The 19,526-nt window shown below is 47.5% G+C and overlaps 2 protein-coding genes across 8 annotated transcripts in view; one reads left to right on the top strand and one right to left on the bottom strand.

Moving 5' to 3' along the window:
- The window catches only part of NEU2 (neuraminidase 2), a 30,731-nt gene extending 22,477 nt beyond the window's left edge, over positions 1 to 8,254 (bottom strand). For 2 of the 3 annotated variants that reach the window (XM_048955559.1, XM_048955560.1), the window contains exon 1: positions 6,209 to 8,254. The gene's annotated coding sequence lies outside the window, so the exon portion shown is untranslated. The remainder of the gene's footprint in view (positions 1 to 6,208) is intronic. The other variant, XM_048955561.1, reaches the window with a different exon arrangement.
- The window catches only part of NGEF (neuronal guanine nucleotide exchange factor), a 44,772-nt gene that overhangs the window by 10,699 nt on the left and 14,547 nt on the right, over positions 1 to 19,526 (top strand). Inside the window, exons 1-5 of one of the 5 annotated variants that reach the window (XM_048955554.1) lie at positions 593 to 1,178; positions 2,453 to 2,567; positions 11,181 to 11,363; positions 11,473 to 11,576; positions 15,349 to 15,623. In XM_048955554.1, the coding sequence (XP_048811511.1) occupies positions 1,175 to 1,178; positions 2,453 to 2,567; positions 11,181 to 11,363; positions 11,473 to 11,576; positions 15,349 to 15,623 (681 nt within the window). In that variant the 5' untranslated portion in view covers positions 593 to 1,174. Of the gene's footprint in view, positions 1 to 592; positions 1,179 to 2,452; positions 2,568 to 10,219; positions 10,338 to 10,408; positions 10,492 to 11,180; positions 11,364 to 11,472; positions 11,577 to 15,348; positions 15,624 to 19,526 lie in introns of those variants that run through there. The other 4 variants (XM_048955553.1, XM_048955555.1, XM_048955557.1 and 1 more) reach the window with 4 other exon arrangements.

The following is a 19,526-nucleotide window of genomic DNA, read 5'->3' as shown; positions in this document are numbered from 1 at the left end:
AGCTTCTTGTAAAAAGAACAGATTGCAGTGAAGATACCTATTCCATTTTGAGATTATAAACTTATAAGTAATCCATTGGACTCTGAACTTTGGCTAACTGCATGAGTTAAAACGATATAACAATATTTCTGACATTTGAGTTCTATGCAGGACATCAAGGACTATTACTTTGTTATGCAGTAGTAAAGCACATCAGTTCAGCCCCTGAGAACAAACAAAACTCTCAAAGAACACAAAGAATAGAAATCCTGCACCTCAAAATAAAGGAGGCCTGGGAAACGTCCCCAAGAAAATAGGTGTCTCCTGACTGCCTTGCCAAGGGAGCCGTACTATTTCAGCAGTATAAAGGCCCATTCAACTCTGTGGCAAGGACAGAAGGAAAGTTCCAGCCCTTCTCCGAGTTTCCAAGCAGACAGCAGCAGAACAGAGAGCTGCTTAATATTCTGCTACTGTTGTCAATGAGGTTTGTGGATAAACCGAGCGCTGCCAATGCCAGAGCAGACCTGCTCTCCACCCTGCCAGTGCAGCAGCAGGACCCAAGCGGAGCCGTCCTCTCACTGCTTCCCCAGAGCGCTGCTGCAAAGCAAGCTGAGAGCAGCCTCACCCTCTCTCTGGATCTCCGAGCATCTCAGCATCCAGACTTGTGCTGAGGAGGCCCCTGCCCTGTCAGCTGCAGCAGGACCAGCGCACAAGGACATGGCTTCTTCATACATCTGCAGCATCACAGCATCAGGACAGCAGCACAGGAGGACGCGCCTCCTGTCTAGCCAGTGTCATTGAGGAAGGACAAACTAAAAGGCTAATCTTCTCTTAGCAGCTCGTTAGAGCATCCACAGGAGCTGACCTGCGTTTCTCTCCCACATATTCCCTTCCTGTGTTACATCTGTGGCTTTTTCTTCCATATCTACAATTGTTCAGCAAGACACACTGGAAACGTTTCTTTTCTCGAGTTTGTACAGCAGAACTTGGGCTATGAGCTATAGATCTTTCTCCAGTATGAAAGTAGCAAGTCCAGCTTTTAAACTCAGCTAGGATTGTGTAAGCAGCCTTCTCCCTCTGCTCCATTGACTCCATCCCCTCTCCCAGAAACTGGACAGCGGGGGCTTTTACAGCAGCCTCACTTGTAGCAGGAACAACTTCTGACAGCACTTGCTGACGTGCATGGAAACAAGGGATGGGTGAGCTGTTTTATCTTGACTTCAAACCCATTTGAGCAGCAGCTATCCATGAGCCTGACTTGATCTCAAATGCTAACCTGTTGTCATTTTACTTAGGAAATGAGGGGAGGAGAGGGGAAGGAAAGAAGAAGGGAAGAGAGGGTAAAGTACAGGGGAAAATGCAGGGTAGGATACCAAACAGGAGAAATAAAGACCCAAGAAATGAGAACAAGAAAAATAATCTAAAAGCATATAAATCCAGCAGAGAGAAAGGCTTTTATATAGGCTCCCTTTGCAACAGTCTAGCTTTGGCTTATAGCCTAGGAGTTGTAAAAATATAATAGATTCTTTCCTTTAAATGGAAAATGAGCTTGTGTTTTTTTTAAGCAATCTCCTCTGACAGGAGGCTGAAACGTTTTACATATCCAAGAGGCAAAGAGAAAACCGAAGCTAGCATTTTGTAAGCCTCTGGCACTGTTTGAGGCAGCTAAAGAGTCTGTATTTCACCCTTTCCATCTGAAAATCCATAGCACTGATTAAACGGGTGGGGCAGAAACCAGCTTTGGTTAGTGTTGACCTGACTGTGCTGTCACCAGTTTGAAATGCAAACAGAATTATGACTTAGACCAAAATATTTCTAAAATAAAAAAAAAAAAAGCCCCAACAAGGCCATTTATCAGCAGGCCTCGAACAACAGGAGGTTTCATTTGAAAAGTGAGATGCACCACCTCCTGCCAAGTACTGCAGTAATAAGCCACAGACTTAACACAACTTTGGCTCCCTGTGAAAGGGCTGGAGGTTCATCTGAGGAAAAGTAGAGAAGCAAATAAAAGTAAAGCTCCTGTCTCACCCAAATCTAGCCTTGATTTATCCAGTAAACTGAACAGCTACAGCTGAAAGCAGAGCAGTAATGAAGCCCTGACTCAAGAAACGAATATTAGCAAGAACTGGCACACATAGCTAAGCCTTTTTTCCTTAAAGAATTGCACTGAAAATGCTGGGGCCCAATGTTCAGTGGTCAGAGAGCCACCTGGAGATGTAAGAACTGCTACAGCACATGTACTTTCACCTTTCCTTGCTTGCAATTTGCAGCTGCACCAAAAGTTGTGCAACCATGCAGTACACAAGCTGTTGACATTTAAGTCTGGCTTGAAAAGCCAAATTAAAATGTAGCACTGTGTCTGTAGTCTTCCTATTGCTTTTGATAAAAGAAAAGCACTATCTATAGTACCAGTGAAGATGACCCTTAAGAAGCAACTACTTTAACACGCTCTGCGCTTTCTCTTATGTCACAGGTTCACTCAAAAACAATGAGTCTGTCAAAGAGCCCCTGAATGTTTTACCTCCTAAGGGATCACCAGCTCCAGTAGACTCCAACAAGACAACTTTAGAAGAACTATTGATTCAAAGGTAAGGAATGTGCGCTCAGGGCATTCACTGCACTTCTACTGAAGAATACAGAGTGGTGTCAGAACAAAAATGCTTACTTTTGAAGACCAGTTGCTAAGCTGTAGCAACCAACTCCTGCTTTCTCACCTTGGCTTGTAGTGCTGTTTTGAGTTTTGTTGTTATCTCATGTAGTATTAGAGCTGTGGTGTGGAGGTTCTTAATGGTTCTTAACTTTTTTGGAGAAAAAAAGTGAAGGAGCAGTGGGGGGAGGGTAATAGGAAGAGAGTGGGAAAAATGCAAAAAGGAGAATGTGACGTGGGATCACCCAGTGGCATAAGCAAGGAGGCAGTGCTACCTTAAGAAACTTGATGAGAGAATAAGACCACCCTGCAGGCACTGCCTGATGGAATACCCCAATACAAGGATGGTCCCATTCCCAGTGTTCCCACAGGGCTCTCCTGAATGTTGGTATGCAATCTCATGCAGAAGACAGGTTGTTGTATCCGAAGAAATAGCTACAAAAATGTTTCCTGAGGCATTTTGATTTTGTATTTGCCGTTTACTTTCAAGAATCAATACCCAGTAGGGGTCTTCAGTGAGGTGGTCTTTTCTGTTCAAAATCCCTCAACAAAAAGGGAAAAGCAAAAGGCCCTGATTCCATCATCAGTATAGTGCAGGGCCAGGGGAGCCTCATGGGCTCCATGCCAAAGGTGAACCCCAAGAGGTCCAAACAACTGATAAATACATGCAAGATTTGCATACAGAGTGGCAATCTCATCTGCATCCTAGAAGTGCTATATTTCAAGGGGCAGACAAAAAGTTTACCTGCATCCTTGGTCTCTTAGCTCTGCAGCTAGGCTTCTGAGCCTTGCATCTTCTAATACACAGCTGAGGTATTCTCCCCAGGTCGCTCTCTGTCTCCTCATCATTGGCATGTGTAATCACAAGGTGGTCACTACCTGTGCCAGAAGATCAAGTTGACAGCACTAACACTTGCCCTCTAAAGGTGCATGCATTATACTGCATGGTGTGGTCTTAATTACTGAGCCAAGCTATATTGGCACAGCACATAGCGTACATTTCCTAATCCAGACAACAACATTGAAAAAATTTAGCCAAACTGTCAAGTTGGATTTAAATAAATTAATTGCCCTGGCTGAAATGGATCGCCCTTGGCACTAAACTGAGCATAAGCAGCTAGACAGTTGCAGTCTGCTGAGATGTCATAGCCATCTGTCTTCCTCTCCTTGCGGCATAATCATCACTGTCAGTCTCTGACATCCTGACACTGCCTCTTAGGCAGCTCTGAAACATGCAGAAGCTGATTCTCCCTGGAGCTGGAAACAATGAGCCTGTGCTGGGAGTCAGTCTTTATCAAAGGTGCTGCTGTGCACAGTGCTTGACAGGTCAGTGCAAGTTCTAAGTCACGCGTCTGCTAAAAGCAGGCAGTGCTGCTGAGTGGCATTGCACTGAAAGCAAGCAAAGAAATCTGACAGAGAACGAGACCAGAGTTCTGGCTCAAACTGAGCTCATGTCCTCCTCCTCCTCCTTTCTCTAAAAGATCTGCTGCAATTTGTAAGAGAACCAGCAGAAATTTGCATTGCGAAAAACCTGCAGGATTCTAAGGGCATTGCCATCATTTGCAATAATCACCATCCTCCTCCTCCAGGAGAAAACAGGCCACGGTGCAGAAGAGACAACCAAAATGTTATCAGTGATCTCAAAAAAATGCATTTAGTCTCTCTCTGAAAAGAACCTAGTACCTCTCTGCAAAGAGTTCTGAAAGCAGAAGATTGTTCTGCAGAAAGGAGAGTAGGAGTACTTCTGACCAGAACATAAGTCTCTCAGGAGTGAATCACCATGGTCCTGAGTGCAGGTGGGACATCAGTGCTGCATCTCTTCACACTCAATACTGTTTTGACAGCACTGTGTAAGTGTTAGGGCTAGGCAGGCTCAATCCCTTCTCCTTGCATGGAAATGCCAATGCAAGCATGTTTGCAGGTAGGGATGTCCCTTCACATATATCCATGCAACAGAATTTGGGGCAGGGAGTAACCACAACTGGGAAACATAGCAATAGAGAAATGAACATCTCTCTAAAGTGAATTCAGATGGGGTATGGATTTTAATACTCTGAATAAGCAGCAGCACTACAGACTCCTTCAAACCCACCAGTGATTTGAGTCTACATGTCATCCCAAGTCTACCCTACACCCTCCAGAAAGCACTTATTTAGAGCACTTTTATGCCTAACTAGTCTCAAATTATTTTTTCCTTATGACCTTTCTCCCTGTGACCTCCAGCTCCCCCAAAGCACTCTGGAGTTCCCCACAGCATCCTGTGGCTCCCTCCCAGTCTGCCACATGGTACAAGTATCCAAACCTCCCACATGATGATCCTCTTCCCAGCTATTTGGTCAACTTCTCCAGCACATCTCAGTGCTGAGCTTCTAGCACAACTTCTGTTCATCAGGATAACCACAGCCAAAGACCTGGAAGGAACTAAACTCACAAGAAAGCTTCCCTTTCATACCGCCATCAGTCTTTCCAGCTTCACAGTGGCAGCAATTGTGCAGATTGAGATCACAGAAAACCACCGCTGAAAAACACCCACCCAGGGAGTCCATCCATAACTGTCAGCCTCAGCTGAAAGCAGCTACCACAGAGAGCAGAAAATTAGTCATTTCAAACCCCAGAAATGAGATCCACCAATCAGTATCTACCCTATATTATCAGCTAATAGGATGTTGACTGCTCTTCATTTCTAATACAATACAGATGTTTTATCAGCACGAGTGTGCTATTGACCTACCATTTCCCACTGAGTCAGATGCCAGCAATGATACATATTCATTGGGGCCACTAGATACAGTGGAGAAGAAACTCAGTGTGAAATCTCATGTCACAAAGCTCGCTGCAAGGTCATTCATTTAACACTTCAGAGAAATGTATTTTCTTTTATGAAACCTCCAGTGCGGAGAAAAAAAGAAAAGAAAAAATCATCTAAAGCAGTGGATTAGGTTTGATCCGAGTTAATAGAATGGAAGCACTGCAACAGCAAATACAGCCACCTTCAGCAGAGAGAGGGAATCTAAGAGATACACATTTGCAAATGGATATCAGAGAGAAACAACTCTCTATGTAAAACAGTGTCGCACTGAAGGGTTGTGTGAATGTGGGTTAGCTTCCCACAGCACAGCACTGTTTGTCCTGGGCAGCAGAGGGCACTGCTTATATAGCCTGATTTAACCAGGAAAGAGGGAAAGGCCTCCAGAGAGGCTGAGACCTGCATTGCAAGAGGTTGTACTCGAGTTTCCTTCTAATTATGAAATGAATTTCTTATAGTCACCTCTTTACGCGTTGAACAAATCTTTGTCACCCCATAACTTTAATTTTTTGCTTTTTAGAGAAAGGTAATTCTTTCCACACCCTTCTTTCTCTGCAATCACAAACAGCCTAAGAGCAACAGCATTTGCAGGGGAGGGGGTGGGTTGGGGTAGAAGGTTCTAAAAATAATCATTTTTGTCTATAAAATAGACATTTTAGACACTAAATGTTATTAGTACCAAAATCTCAGATTTCACAGAACCGTAGCATTTACAATCCTACTTAGGTATACTGCCAGCCTGCAGCCAATGGAGAACCTAATCCCAGTTTGCCTACCTATTCCATCCAGTCTCTGTTCCTCAGCTCCTTCAGCCAAGCCACGGTTTCATCAAACAGCATTCAGGCTCTGCTCTCCAGCTCTCCCAGCACTTCTTTTAAACATACCCTGATCCTCAACCAACCCCAACTTGTGATTCTCCACCCGATCTCCTCAGGCTAATGTTTCCCACATGTGTTACTCCCTCCTCTTCCCCTCTGCAGCCCACATCTCTGTGTCCTGACATTCCCCAGGCCCATCACTCTTTTGCTCTGCATACAATCTTAGTCTCTCATCCTCACACCTGCATTCTGCAGCCCTCTCCAACTCACCACTTCCCAAAGCACCCAGCTGTGGGCAGTTCTTCTCTTCGTAGCAGACTCTTGGTCCAGAAGCAGACTGTTCCCTCTCCATGCTTGGGTCCTCTTCCCTCTGCTTTTCAGCCAAACAATTGTCTCGTTGTGCTGCTTGGACCCAGCACGAGGAGCACTGAGGGTACAGGAGAAGCAGCCTTTATTTGTAGTGCCTAGAACTGCACCAGGCCATTTCTACTGCTGCAGAATCAGAAATGTTTGTCTCAGCCCTGGACAGGGCACCTGTTCTCTCCATGGGCAGCAGCTCAGGGAATTTTAGATGCTAAAATCCAAATCTCCAGTTTGTGTGTATTGGATAGAGTGCAAAATAGCCTGTAATCCCTATGGATTTTCACAGGTCAGACAAAGATAAAGCCCTGGAAAAGCCCAAATTTCATCCCACATTTCAAGAGAAGCCAAAGCTTCTCAGAGGATAAAAAGGCAGGATTTCTGTTTTCCTTTAATAGCATCAAATTATATCTTCCTTAACCTAAGAAGCTGTTGAGCCCCTTTTTTAAAAGAAAGTAGCAGCAGCCTATGGTCAGCAAGTAAGGAGTCCTAGTGATTCTGAGCATCAAAAGGTTATAGGCAGGTAAAGATCTCATCATAGGAAGTTCTGAACATTTTTATTCGTCAGTAAGACTGCCAGCCCCAACAGATTTAATTAAGGTATTTTGGTGAAAGCTTAAGGAGGCTCAGGAGAACAGATGTGCCCTTGGCCTTTATAATCTAAAAATATTAGGGATGAGGAGTTCCACTTATCTCTCTGTCAAAAAAAAAAAAAAAGGAATAAAAATGGCATTTTTGCAATTTGTTGTCAAAAGCACTACTAAAAAACCACACGTGAGCAGAAAGAAAATCTGAATGAACCTGAAGTATGAAAATACATTTTACTAGGTATAACGTTATTTGAATCTATTAATAACTTCACACTTCTCTGCGGATTTGGTTAGCTCAGATTAAAACAGAGCTTCTTACTTCATCTCGTGGCCTTTCTTGGTGTGAAACTCCCACTGCCTCAAGGGTTTGGGGAATGTTTCATGAATAAGATATGCTGGGTCGCATCTTCTCATTTTTAGTTCCTGAGAGTTGAGTTCTAAAAACTGCTGTAAGACAACAAAAACAAAATCCTGCATTTCAGTGTTGTTGGAAAACCAACTCCTTGCACAGCTTTATTCTAAGGGCTGCTTTTGAATTCAGACAAACATAAGAACATTGGAAAGGTTGATTTGCAGCTGACCACACAGGCCAAGCCTGGAACTTCGTCCCCCAACCATAGCTTAAGTAATTATATGAATTTGATAAGACAAACTAATTACAAGCTCACACTAATTATCAGGCTTTTAATGCAGCAATGGACAAGATCAGCCTGCACTTGAAGCTCAGAACTACCAAATCCCCCTTCTTCCTTTGCACAACGAATGCAAGCCCAAACTCACTCTCCTTCACCAACCATGGTCATGATTCACTGCACCAGAGCATGACCAACATTATGAGGCCACAAGGACAATTTCCAGTGCTCGTGTGCTTTGGGAACCTAGGAATTCCTGAGAGAATTCATTGTTCATATAGCGAGACAGACAAAAAAAACCTCTTCCAAAGTGCTACCTGGATGGCTGAGATCAGGAGGAGAGGGCACTTCTGCCTGAGCCTGCAGCTCCATGGCAGTGGAAGAAGATCCGAGGTGGCACTGCCTTGGTCCTGCCATCCATCCGTGTGTCTGCCACCTCTGCAGTGCTGGCACTCAGCAAGCTGACCCTGTGGTGAGACAGTTCAACGGTCAAACAGACACAAAGCTAGTTCTAAAAAATAATCACGCGTTTTTCTACTAGTTTAGATGCCCAAATCAGCTCACCAAGAGGGGAGCAGCTCCAGGAGCAGAGCTGGGCCCAGCCTGAGAAGGAATGGCTCTCACTTGGAAGCTCCAATGGGCTGCAGTGAATCACTTGTTTGCCTTCCTTCATTCTTCACGACAAATTTGGAAAGCTTTAGAAAACCTCAGTTATTTTGCAGGACAAAAATATCCACTTCTCACTAATCTTTTTTAGTCCAGCCTCAGAGCGCTGGGAGCACTCTGTCACCTCACTTGCGAGAGCAAGCATTTCTCTGCACAGCAACACGGAGCGGTGGGGCTGTGGTATAAAGAAAGAGCAAGACTTCAGAAAACCCAAGCTACAATTACAAAGGAAGAGTTCTAAAGGAAGGGAAAGGAGGCTATTAGTTGCTGCCACACGGAGGAATAGATTTCTGATGGAAAAAGGGAAGCTGTGGCTTCTCATGGCCAGGGGGGGCATTTCATTCCTGTCTGTGTTCGCACCTCATCACAGCTTCCAGCGTTCTTATTGTCATTATTACTTTAGCAACGTTTTCCAGGCGGGATCCTTAGAAGGGATCTTTAGGAGGGATCCTTAAAAGAGATCCTTAGAAGGCACTTTCTGTTTTCTAACGTTTCTCATGCCATTACCCAGAGGCTTTTCTTTTTTCATTCCAAACTGCAGTGGATTTAACCCCTGAGAGGGAAGCAGTACGAGGAGGTGCAATTTGTTAACCTCTCAATGCATGTTGCTGAGACTTTTTTTTTTAGTAGATACATCCCAAATTTGTCCCAGGACATGTATTCGTTCCAGCAGTGTAGCATTAGTGACAGCACCTGCACTGGCTTCCCATTGCATACTAGAGAACTCCTCGCTGCTCTCGGTCCTTCTTTAGCAAACAGCATCCCTATATTTCCAAAATTCAGCATAACAAAGGTGATTGGTGCAATTAATGTCCTGCCTACCCTTGACTAAGAAAGGAGCTTTCAGCATGCCACCCACTTCCCGAAACCCCTGACCATGTTCCCTGGCAGCAAGATCCCAAAACAGCAATCATTAGCCAGAGCTTCAGGCTCTCTCTGACAAGACCCCGATTTTTCCATCAGTTGTGCGGTTCCTCTGACCTCCCAGCCCAGGATTGGGCTGATGGTTTTACCTGAGCCTGGGCTCCCCCCACAGACAATTCTGCCTCCTTAATGACCCAAGGACTGAGTGCTTCCAGCACACCAGATCTAGTTCTCACGGGCTGAGGGAGGTTTTTTTCCTAAAGGTACAGTCACGTGCTGGCTAGATACATCACTTAGTAAACACAATATAAAAACGATAAAAAGGAAACCATCTCTCATATACAGCCCGACAAAGGGATTTTATGCCGTCGCATAAACTGCAGTTCTGCTTACAGAATAAAGCATGGCTACATATGCAATGGGGAGAAAGTGAGCACGGGAGGCATAGCTGAGCGTTTTCTGACGGTTAACTCAGTTGCAGTGTGGTGCAGATGACGTTTTTGCTGGGGGGTTACTAAGGTGGAGGGCAGAGCTGCACTCAAGCTGTCCGCAAGCACTGCGAGCAACCCAGGGTGCAGCCGTGCTTCAGAGCTCCAGAGGATTTATCCCCGAGGCGGAGAAACAATTACCTGAACGGAGAGATAGAGCTCGTTACTGAGATACTGCCTAAATGAGAAAATATATCCTTATGGAAATAGCGACGCTAAGATGCGGGGAATGACTGGGGGGATGCAAAGCCAGCCGGAGGAAACAAGCAGGGCAGGAGGCAAAGCAGGGAGGCAGCTTGGCAGCAGGGCTTAGGCTGAGCCTCCACGTTACATCCCTCCATATCGGGGTGTCACTCCCAGAGAAGAAATGCACCATCCGCTCCAGATCTGGAAGCGGTTCAGGAAAGCTCCCCTCTCCCACCCCCTATCCTCCCTCCGAGCCGGCGCCGGTCGCACATAGGCACAGACGGCTTCAGGGAGGTGAGAGGTCAGCGGCAGGCAGGGCTCCACGGGGTGGGCGCAGGGTGGGCTGCGGTGCGTGGGTGCTGCGCGGGAGGCTGCTTGCTGGGAGAGAGGGGATGGAGAGGGGGCATTCCTGCGTTTGAGGAAGAAGCCTCTCTGCGGGAAAGCAGGGGATGGAGGTAGGGGTGCCCGCAGAGCCCTCGGGGCAGGGACTGCCACTGGGGGGGCCCTTGGGGAGGAGGCAGTCAGCCTCCCGGCGGAGGAGGGACCTGCGCCGGAGCGGAGCCGGCGGGGCGGGAGGGCGAGGAGGTCTCTGCGGGCAAAAGGTGGTGGGAGGCCGGGGGTACGGCACGGCGGGGCTGCGGGGGTAAAAGGGGAGAACGGGAGGGGTCTGTGGGGGGCTTTGGAGGGATTTTGGAGGCTCTCAGAGGTTCTTCGTGGGGGGCTCCGAAGGTCGTGTAGGGGATATGAGGGGGGAGGCTGGGAGGGGCCGCAGGGGCTCTGAGGGTCCCTGCGGGGGTGACGGGGGGTTTGGCGGCGCTGAGCGGAGCTCGAGGGGGGTTCGGGAACGCAGAGAGCGGCCGCGACGGGCAGGCGGTGCTCGGAAGGTGCTGGTAGGAGCCGGTAGGGAGGGATCTGAGAGGGCTCTATGAGGAGAACCCGCGGGGAGTCCGAGGGGCTCCGAGCAGATTTTGGAGAGCGCGGCCCTGCAGACAGCTTGGGGGGGGAGGGTCTGAGGGATTCGGGGGGAGAGAGCCCCGGGGACGGCTGAGGGGGGTCCGAGGAGAGGCTCCGAGGGACCGGGGGAGGCTGTGAGAGCTTTGGGGGCTTTGGGGGCGGCCTCAGCTCCCCTCTCCTTCCCACGCAGGCTGCTGCCTTCCTACCCCCGTTACCGTGGCAACCTCCCGGGCTCCCCCAGCCCCGCGCCGCCGCCGCTACCGCCGGAGCTGCTCGGCAGCCGCCTGCCGCCGCCGGCCATGGAACTGCTGGCCGCGGCGCTCAGCGCCGCCTGCGCCCTCGACCAGGACGGCTCTGCGGGACAGCCCGGCAGGTGAGAGAGGGACGGACGGGGAGGGGACGGGAGAGCGGGGGGTCCGCGCCCGGGGCTGAGGGGCCGCCCCGCGCCGCCGCCCCGCCTGAAGCTCCTTCGCTTCCCGCAGGAATCCCCCCGCGGCCGCCGAGGACAGCCCCACCGCCGCCGAGGCGTCGCCGCCCGCCCACCCCATGACGGCCGACTCGTGGAGGAACCTCATCGAGCACATCGGTAAGCGGTCGGCCCGCCCGAACCGTCCGAGCTGCGAGCGGAGCCGCGAGGCGCGATCCCGGCGCAGCGCTGAGCCCGGCGGAGTGCCGGGACGGCGTCGGGCCGAGGTGCGCGAGCCCCGATCGCCGTCTCTGCTGGGAAACCTCCGCCGTCGGCTTTAGGAACGGAGCTGTGCCTTCAGCAGCGCCCTTGCACCGTCACTTGGTGCCTCGCGCTGCCCCGCAGGTGTCAGGACACTGTTGCTCCGTTCCTCAAACTGAGATCGCTTTTGGTAATTACGAGGCAGTCGATCGTTAGGGCGACAGCGAACTTCCTGCAAAAATCTGATTCTGCACGCTCGGAAAGGCGTCAGACCGCGCTACTGAGCGAGCGGCCGTGCGGCATGACGGAGCGGAGCGGCACACGCTGCCCGCCGTCCCTCGGCAGAGCCGTCATTTCTGCCTTGCGGAGGGAGAGCCGGGGTTATGTGGGAGGCTGCGGAGGGGAGGATGGCTCGTTTCATCTCGGGAAGTGGCAGTGCGAGACACTGGAACCTGTAGGGCTGTCTGACTGAGCAGAGGAGCGCTGAGCTTTTTGAGGAAGGCAGTGATCAATTCTGCACGTTGCTAGATCTGTTACTTTCTCGTGGCTGTGTAGGAACTCGTGTCCCAAGGCAGATTTGCCAGTGTATCTTCAGTTTAAGGGACTGGGCTGCTGAGAGGCGTGACAAAAATACTGAAGCCGCCAGGACTTCAAAGCAACCTCGTTGCTCCATTCATGTATATCTTTACATGCTGCCAATCTGAGGATGCTGTGCGATAGCTCTGCATGCATGCATTTAACTGCACACGGGTGTGTAGCATCGTGAAGGAAGGAGGCAGGGTCTGACAGCCAGAGGTGCTACACTAATCTCCAGCAGGCAGGTCATTTCCAATGGCTGCAGCACACTGCTGCCTTTCCTCCCTCCTGCCTTTGAGGCACTAATGGACTTTTTGCCTGAAACTGGAGCAGAGAATTTCAGAAAACGTCTCTGGACCCCCTGAGATTTTTACACAGCTTTCAGTGCAATAACGTTTAGTTTAAGAGCGCTGCAAACTCTCTAAGGCGAGCATTTTCCACAATTAGTAACCAGCGTTTCAATTCCCTTCCCAGTGTTTGAGGGAGCTGGGAAGGGAGGAAAATGAAATAGAGTGAACACAGTGGGAAGGTCTAATAACATGTTTACAAACTATGTAAACACCCCTTGTGCAGAATAGCCTTAACCACTGGAGTCACCAGGCAGCACCAAACCCACACTCTGACCACCTGCTCACCCTTCAGCCAGTGCTAGTGGGGACATTAAGCAATGGATGGAGCTTTTACAGGTCTCTGACATTCCATGCTTGCTCATTTACTAAACATAAGCATTCACTAAATTATCATATACGTTGTGCTCTTTGACTGGTTGCAGCTCTTTGTTTCTTCCCACCCATTTCCTACATAAACATCTGCCTGTGTTTTGTCTTTCTCCTGGTATCACCCTTTTGTTTCTTCCCAGTATTGATGCTTGTGCTTAAAATGTGTTACCTCGGTGGTGTTTCCAAACGAGTTCTGTTGGTGGATGCCTGTGGTCAGTCAGATCTTCCTGTGTCTAAACATTGCCTGCAACTGAAGGCTCCATGGGTCTTCCCTTCTTGCTTGTTCAGTCGAGAGACCTGGAAACAAGGTCACGTTTCATCATCTGGGTTTTAATTCCTTGCAAACAATGAAAAACAATTGTCACAAGGATTTTTTTATTTAAAGGACTGCTCTCCAGCCCTGTGCAAAGGAGACTGAATCACCCTTACACAAATACAGAATATCCCTGATTGTCTCAGACATGCAGTGCAGAGCCACCAACACAACATGGTTGTGCGGCCGGGTATAATTATCTGCAGTAAGAATAGAATAGATTATGCTCCATTTTCTAAGCATGTTTTCCCTTGACAAGCATTTGCTTCTGGCTTTTATTTCCCATGTCCTGCTCCCGTGTGCAGCTCACTGGGGCAGCAAGCACCCCATGCCCCACTGCGCTCGCAGAGCAGCACGGCCAAACACTGCTCAGATTCAGCAGGCTCTCCATCCCTCAAGGAGCCTTTCCACCCAGAAGGAGCCTTTCCACCCCTCCACACCCTCAGCATCCTCACTGGGGTTGATTAGCAGGCAGAAATGCTTCGGAAAGCCAAATAAGCTTACTTGACGCAGAGAGAAATTATATAAGCAGCAGCAGGATGCAAAACTTCAGGAGAAGTCTCTTCTCTCTGGTTACTGTGTAGGATGGTAAGAGAAGACTGTATGGTTTCCTAGGCACAGCTACCCTTATTGCTATTTTAATCTGGCGCTGAGCATCTTTCCAGGGAGAACAGCTAGCAGGATACACCCGCAGGCTGCAGTACTGCTCTCCTTGTGCCTGTGCTTTTCCCCAGCATATTTCTGGAATAGTGTTAACAGCTACTGGAACAGAGCCTTGGGAAAACTGCTCCATAGATGTATCAGGCAGTGACAGAGACATTTCTGCCCTCCCTAGACAAACTCCTGACCCAGTTGTCTCTCAACGCAAGGGATCTGCTTTTGAGATCCAATATCATGAGTTCGTGTGACCGGGTGGATTTTTATCCCTAATGATTCAGACTAAATAAATTATGTAGGTTTTGCTGTTTTTGTTTTTTTTTTTCTTTTTTGCCTCAAGGATTTTTATCTTTATTCATTTGTCTTACACTTCTGAGATTCGAGTATAAGCCAAGAGAGATGATGTAAAGTGTTCTCCTCAACTTGAGTAAGTGAGGAGAGTGATTCAGAGTAGGCTCGTGTTCTCCTGCCTTCTCATAGCCTCTAAATTGCACTTCATGTTCAAGCAATTAGTACTCTGGGTCCTACAGGTGGCTTAGAGATATGGGAACGTGGAGGTCTTAGAAGAGAGATAGGATTTTCTATAGGCAGCCAAGGAATTTCAGGATTCCTTCAGTGCTGTCTGTTGAAAGGGGGAGCTGGGGCAGGTTCATCTGCTGCTGAAGCTAGCAATGGCAGTGCAGAAGGCACCTCGTGAGGTCGGTGTGCAGCAAGGTGTGTGAACTCCCGGCCTTTTCTTAGCGCTGTGGCATTCAGGTAACTTTGAGCCTTACATTAAATATCTTCAGTCATCGTAGGAACTGAGGAGGAACAAAGAAGTCGAGCAGCATGTCCAATGCTAACCGCAAAGTCAACACCAAAGCAAACTGGTGATGGTCCCAGTGCTTCACCTATTAAATACTTCAACAACAGCTCACTGTTTTCTCCTTAGGGATTTTCATAGCCATCAAATTGGTCCTTTGAAGCAGTTTCAGCGTATGCAGTGTTATTTCTCCAGACACAAACACACCTTTTGATCTGTACCCCGAGAAAGCCAGCAGGGCAATCCTTTCTTTCCAGCCTCCTGGCTTGTAGTGTAAGAATACTGCAGAGAATATCAAGGTCTTAAAAGAAACATTTAAAAGCTTGGTAAATAACAAAGCATTCTTCTTTCACTCCTCCCACTTGGTCGTGGGTTCACCTGACCGTTAGCACACGGTTTGGGATAGAAGATGGTTAGCAACGTTTCAGATTTGGGCATGGCTTCTATGTGGGGTTTGCACTGCTGGTTGAAGTAGGAGCACCCTGCGTGACTTTTTATCTCAGTGCAGAGAGATCCCTCATTCCTGCTGGGGTGAGCCAGGGCAGCACAGCCCTCCATTCCCACAGTACTCTTCTGTTCTTTTGTTCAGCTGCAGCCTCTCAGACCTGTTGTGTTGCCTCCTAGGGCTCTTGTATCAGGAATATCGAGATAAATCTACGCGCCAGGAGATCGAAACCAGGCGGCTGCAGGATTCACAGACAGACCCTGAGGAGAGTTCGCCCAGTGAGGAAACCCCACCTGAGACAGAGCCTGCAAGTACCCCCGAGAGCAAAGCTGCACCACAGTTCAATTTGCTGAGGAACTCCAACTCCAGGTTCAACTTATGGCAGGACCTGCCGGAGATCCGGAGCAGCGGGATCCTCAGCATCCTCCAGCCGGATGAGATCAAGCTGCAGGAGGTAAACTGTGAGAAAGTGGAATGTTTCTTAACTGGGCTGCTGCTTAAAGGAGCTGGAGTGAATTAAATCAAATGATTGAGATTTAAGAACAGTAAGCTTCAGAGCAGTCGCAGACGAGCCTTGTTTTGCTAAGCGTTTTCCTATGACACACTGCTTAGCACCACTCACTTTTTTTTTTGAAATTGCAGGATATTATCCTGTATACTGTGTTGTTGATGGACATCTATTTGGCAAAAGAGAACTTATTCTGCTTTTTCTGATTGTGCTAGGAGCCTTTTTCAAGAAAGAGAGCTAGCAAAGAGATTCTTGCCTTAGAGCTTTGGGTCTCCGGTGCACATTAATCCACCAGAAACCTTAGAAGCCTTGAAGAGTTAACTGCAATCTGTTTTAAATATGATGGCATTACTGGAAAGAAAAGTGATGGAGATTTTTAAGCTTCCTGATTCTTAAATGCCGTTACTCAGAGTCTTATGCAAAACAGTAAAAAATGTTGGCAGGAATATTTGCATTTCAGCCATACATTGCATTGACATCACGGCTTGAGAGCTATATGGCGATCATTTGTAGGGCTACATCTAACAAGGAGCTGGTGAGAGTAGCTGCCCCAGTCAGAGAAACCATCAGTCACACAATTTAGAACGGGTTGCTATTTTGGATAGCGTGGGGAGCATAAGTGCTCTTTGTTACACGTTGCTCTGCGTTCGTAGCCAGCAGCAGAGGCAAACAAAACTTGCTCAGTGTGGTGTATGTTGCAGTATGAGCAATGGACCTTCACAGGCCTGATCCTGTGAGCTCTGCTGTGCCAGGATCTCTTCTGGGGAGAGCACCCACCTTTGTGTCTGTTCTGCCCTGGCTCGTGTGGCTGAATCCAAAATGCTGAAGAACATCCCAGGGTGTGACCAGTTCCCCCTGAGCTTGCTTGGATTTGCTTAGTCAAGAATTATGAATCACTTCTGTACACACAGTCCCACCCTGCTCCTGGCCGAAGCTGTGGCTTCCCTGTTGCACTTGGAAAGACTCAGCCCTTGATCCATAAAGGTGTGATGTGCAGGGCTGTTAGTTACACCCCCAGTGCTTAAACAGGGTAGTTCAGGCTGGCAGAACAGACTGGTGGTGTGATTGGAGTATGGCTGAAGGCAACTGAAGTGGTTTGTTGCTTTTCCATGGATATTTCCATATCAGATTTGTTGTTTACCTGGAAAAACACAGTTCTTGTAACTGCCAGCATTACAAACACAACCTGGCGTCCAAAGAACTACAAGCTCTTCTTTCTGCTTCTAAATAGAGTCATTTACATCAGCTTAAAAGTTTGCATCAGAGATTTCAAAAGATGCCATTGCTTTGGGGTTACGTTCATCACCTATAGGTATTGTATGGAAAAATACCTGTACTGCCAGGCCCAGCACCAAATTTTCTTCTATCTCTTTAAATAACAACAGAAATAAAGCAGATGGAGATGGGACAGTGCCGCCTCATAGAAGTGCTGTGCTTTCCCCTCGTGTCACTTTATCAGGGCTGAAATTTTCTTCCTGTTTGTTCTGGATTAGCACAGTAAGAGATTACAAAACTGCTGCAAGCCAGAAAGCTGTGAAATTGGCTGAACACAGAGCAGATAGAGCAGAGAATTTGCTTTTTGAGGAAAGTCAAGCACAGAAAACAACGAGTGTGGGAGAAATCACTGAGACAATTAAAGAGATTATAGTGAATTCAGCGTTGAATTCACAATACAAGAAACCAGCAAGATAATACAACACCGGGTAAAAATCAAGGCATTTGTTTTTCAAGCATCAAAACAAGAACCTGGGCTGAAAGAGCAATGGATGTTTGGAAGTTCTCGTGAAAGGCTCTTTGTCATTGTCCCCATTGCAACAAATGACCCAGAAAATGGAGTTTCAGGGGGGAAAAAAACACCTCCCACCCCCCAGCAGTTTCAGGAGAGAAGATTGCAGCACGGCCCATTAGCCCTGGGAGCTCAAACAGAAGTCAGGCAGTGGTGGCATCGGCCACATCAGCATTTTCATCTGAAGGCAATGTCAGGGGAATGGAACGTGAAAAGAAACAGCTGGAAGTGTCACAAAATGTGGGCGAAAATGCAGGAAAAGAAGAAAAAAACAAAGAACAAATGACAGACTGCAGGGGTCAGGGATATACAGCAACTGTGTGCCACTAGAATAATTATGAGAAATGATTAAATCATTCATAGGGGAGCTTTAATTATCCAGACATCTGTTGAGCATCAAACACAGCAAAACATGAATCACCGAGGACCTTCTTTTAACTATATAGAAAATAGAGTGATGCAAAAAGTAGGACAAGCCAAAAGCACTGTGTGGGTTCTGACATGGAGGCCGTGTGGGGAAAAGGACAGGCAACACGTGTGTAGCAGAAGGAACAAATGGCCAAATAGAGGATGTGCTCCTTGTGTTACATAGAGTGGAGGTTACAGAATATTCCGTCCCAAAGGCTTGGAAAAGGTAGCCATGGGAAGAAGCCTGATTCAGTATCCTTCTAGCACGAGCCTTAGATTGCATGTTGGTACTGCCTGTTTGTGGAGAAGCTCTAATTTACTCCTCCTTCCCACATCAGATCTCTATCTTTCAGTATGTCCTTGTTTGACTTACTATATAGGTTACTTGTTTTGTCCTCCTCTACTTGCTGTCTGCACTGATTTTCCTACACTCATCCTTTGTGTTGTAGGAGACCCTGAGCTGGGTGGGATTGGCCATAACAGTTTACAGAGTAAAAAACAACAACAGCAAAACCAGAGTAGAATGATATTCTCCATCCCCGAGCTGAACCATCTGTGCTGAGATGGGCTTTGCTAGATCTTTTTTTGGTGGGGATTGTGGCCGTTTTGGTGTTAGAAGGTCAGGTAGCCAGGCTCATCTGCACCTTCATGGCACAGCGTGGATTTGGATCAGAGAGCAACTGCTGTGAAAATTTTTTGCTGAAGCAGAAGAAGGATTTGACCCTTTAGTGTGCAGCAGTGAGGTGCTCTCTCCGTGTAAGAGCATGTTGGACTAGGAGGCAGTCTTTCTCTTTAATTTCTATGCAAATGTCCAGGAAAGTTTTATTTCTTTTCCTTCTTTGAGCAAACTTTAGATTTCAAGCCTCTAAATTTGCTGTGAAACAGAGCTATGCTCCTCAAAGAACTCTTAGGCCTTGCTGCATGTCTAGCAGTTGGAGGAGACATGGCCCCGTGAGGACAGGTTTGAGGGCTGGTCACAGCCAATATGGTGGCATCAGATCGAAACAAAATCCCTCCTAGGCTAGATCTATTAACTAGTGGTTTACAAGAAGATCAGAGCTGTTGGAAGCTGCTGTTTTCAGTCTGTGCAACAAAACACCGTTTTGTCACAGCAGAGATTTACCTTGTAGCATTGCTTACTCTTGTCTCTGGTGACTCTGACCTTTTTCTTCTTTTTTATCTTCTGTATTTCCTTCTTCCTTAGGCTTCCTGTTTCCTTTCTTAGTCTCTGCCAAAATAGAAGCAATGAAAACAATTAGTACAGCTTTTATACAACTAGTAGATTTCATGAAGTTAACGACCCAGAGGACTGATGGAACAGTTTTGGTCATGTTTCCAAGAGACAGTTTGAGACTGTGGACTCTAGAGGATAGCATTACATCCGTTGACATCGAGTTCAAATGTTCTCATTATTTCTGCAACTCTGAAGCCAGAAGTTCACGCTGCTTTATCTAGCGAGGGCTCAGGGCCAGCAGAGTTCAGTTATTCTGCAGAGATCTCTTCACTATATCACAGTTTAGGAGTCTGTTCCAATATGAGATACAGCAATCTGGGCTGTTTATAGTCAGCATCGGGCTACTTTGGATCTGCAGTGGAGCAGCTGCATCTCCAGAGTAACCTGAGAAACCTGTGCCTGGCAGATGCTGTAGCAGACA

The sequence above is a fragment of the Lagopus muta genome, chromosome 9 (assembly GCF_023343835.1).
Source record: "Lagopus muta isolate bLagMut1 chromosome 9, bLagMut1 primary, whole genome shotgun sequence".
Classification (NCBI taxonomy): domain Eukaryota; kingdom Metazoa; phylum Chordata; class Aves; order Galliformes; family Phasianidae; genus Lagopus; species Lagopus muta.
This window is presented reverse-complemented; position numbering and strand designations above follow the sequence as displayed.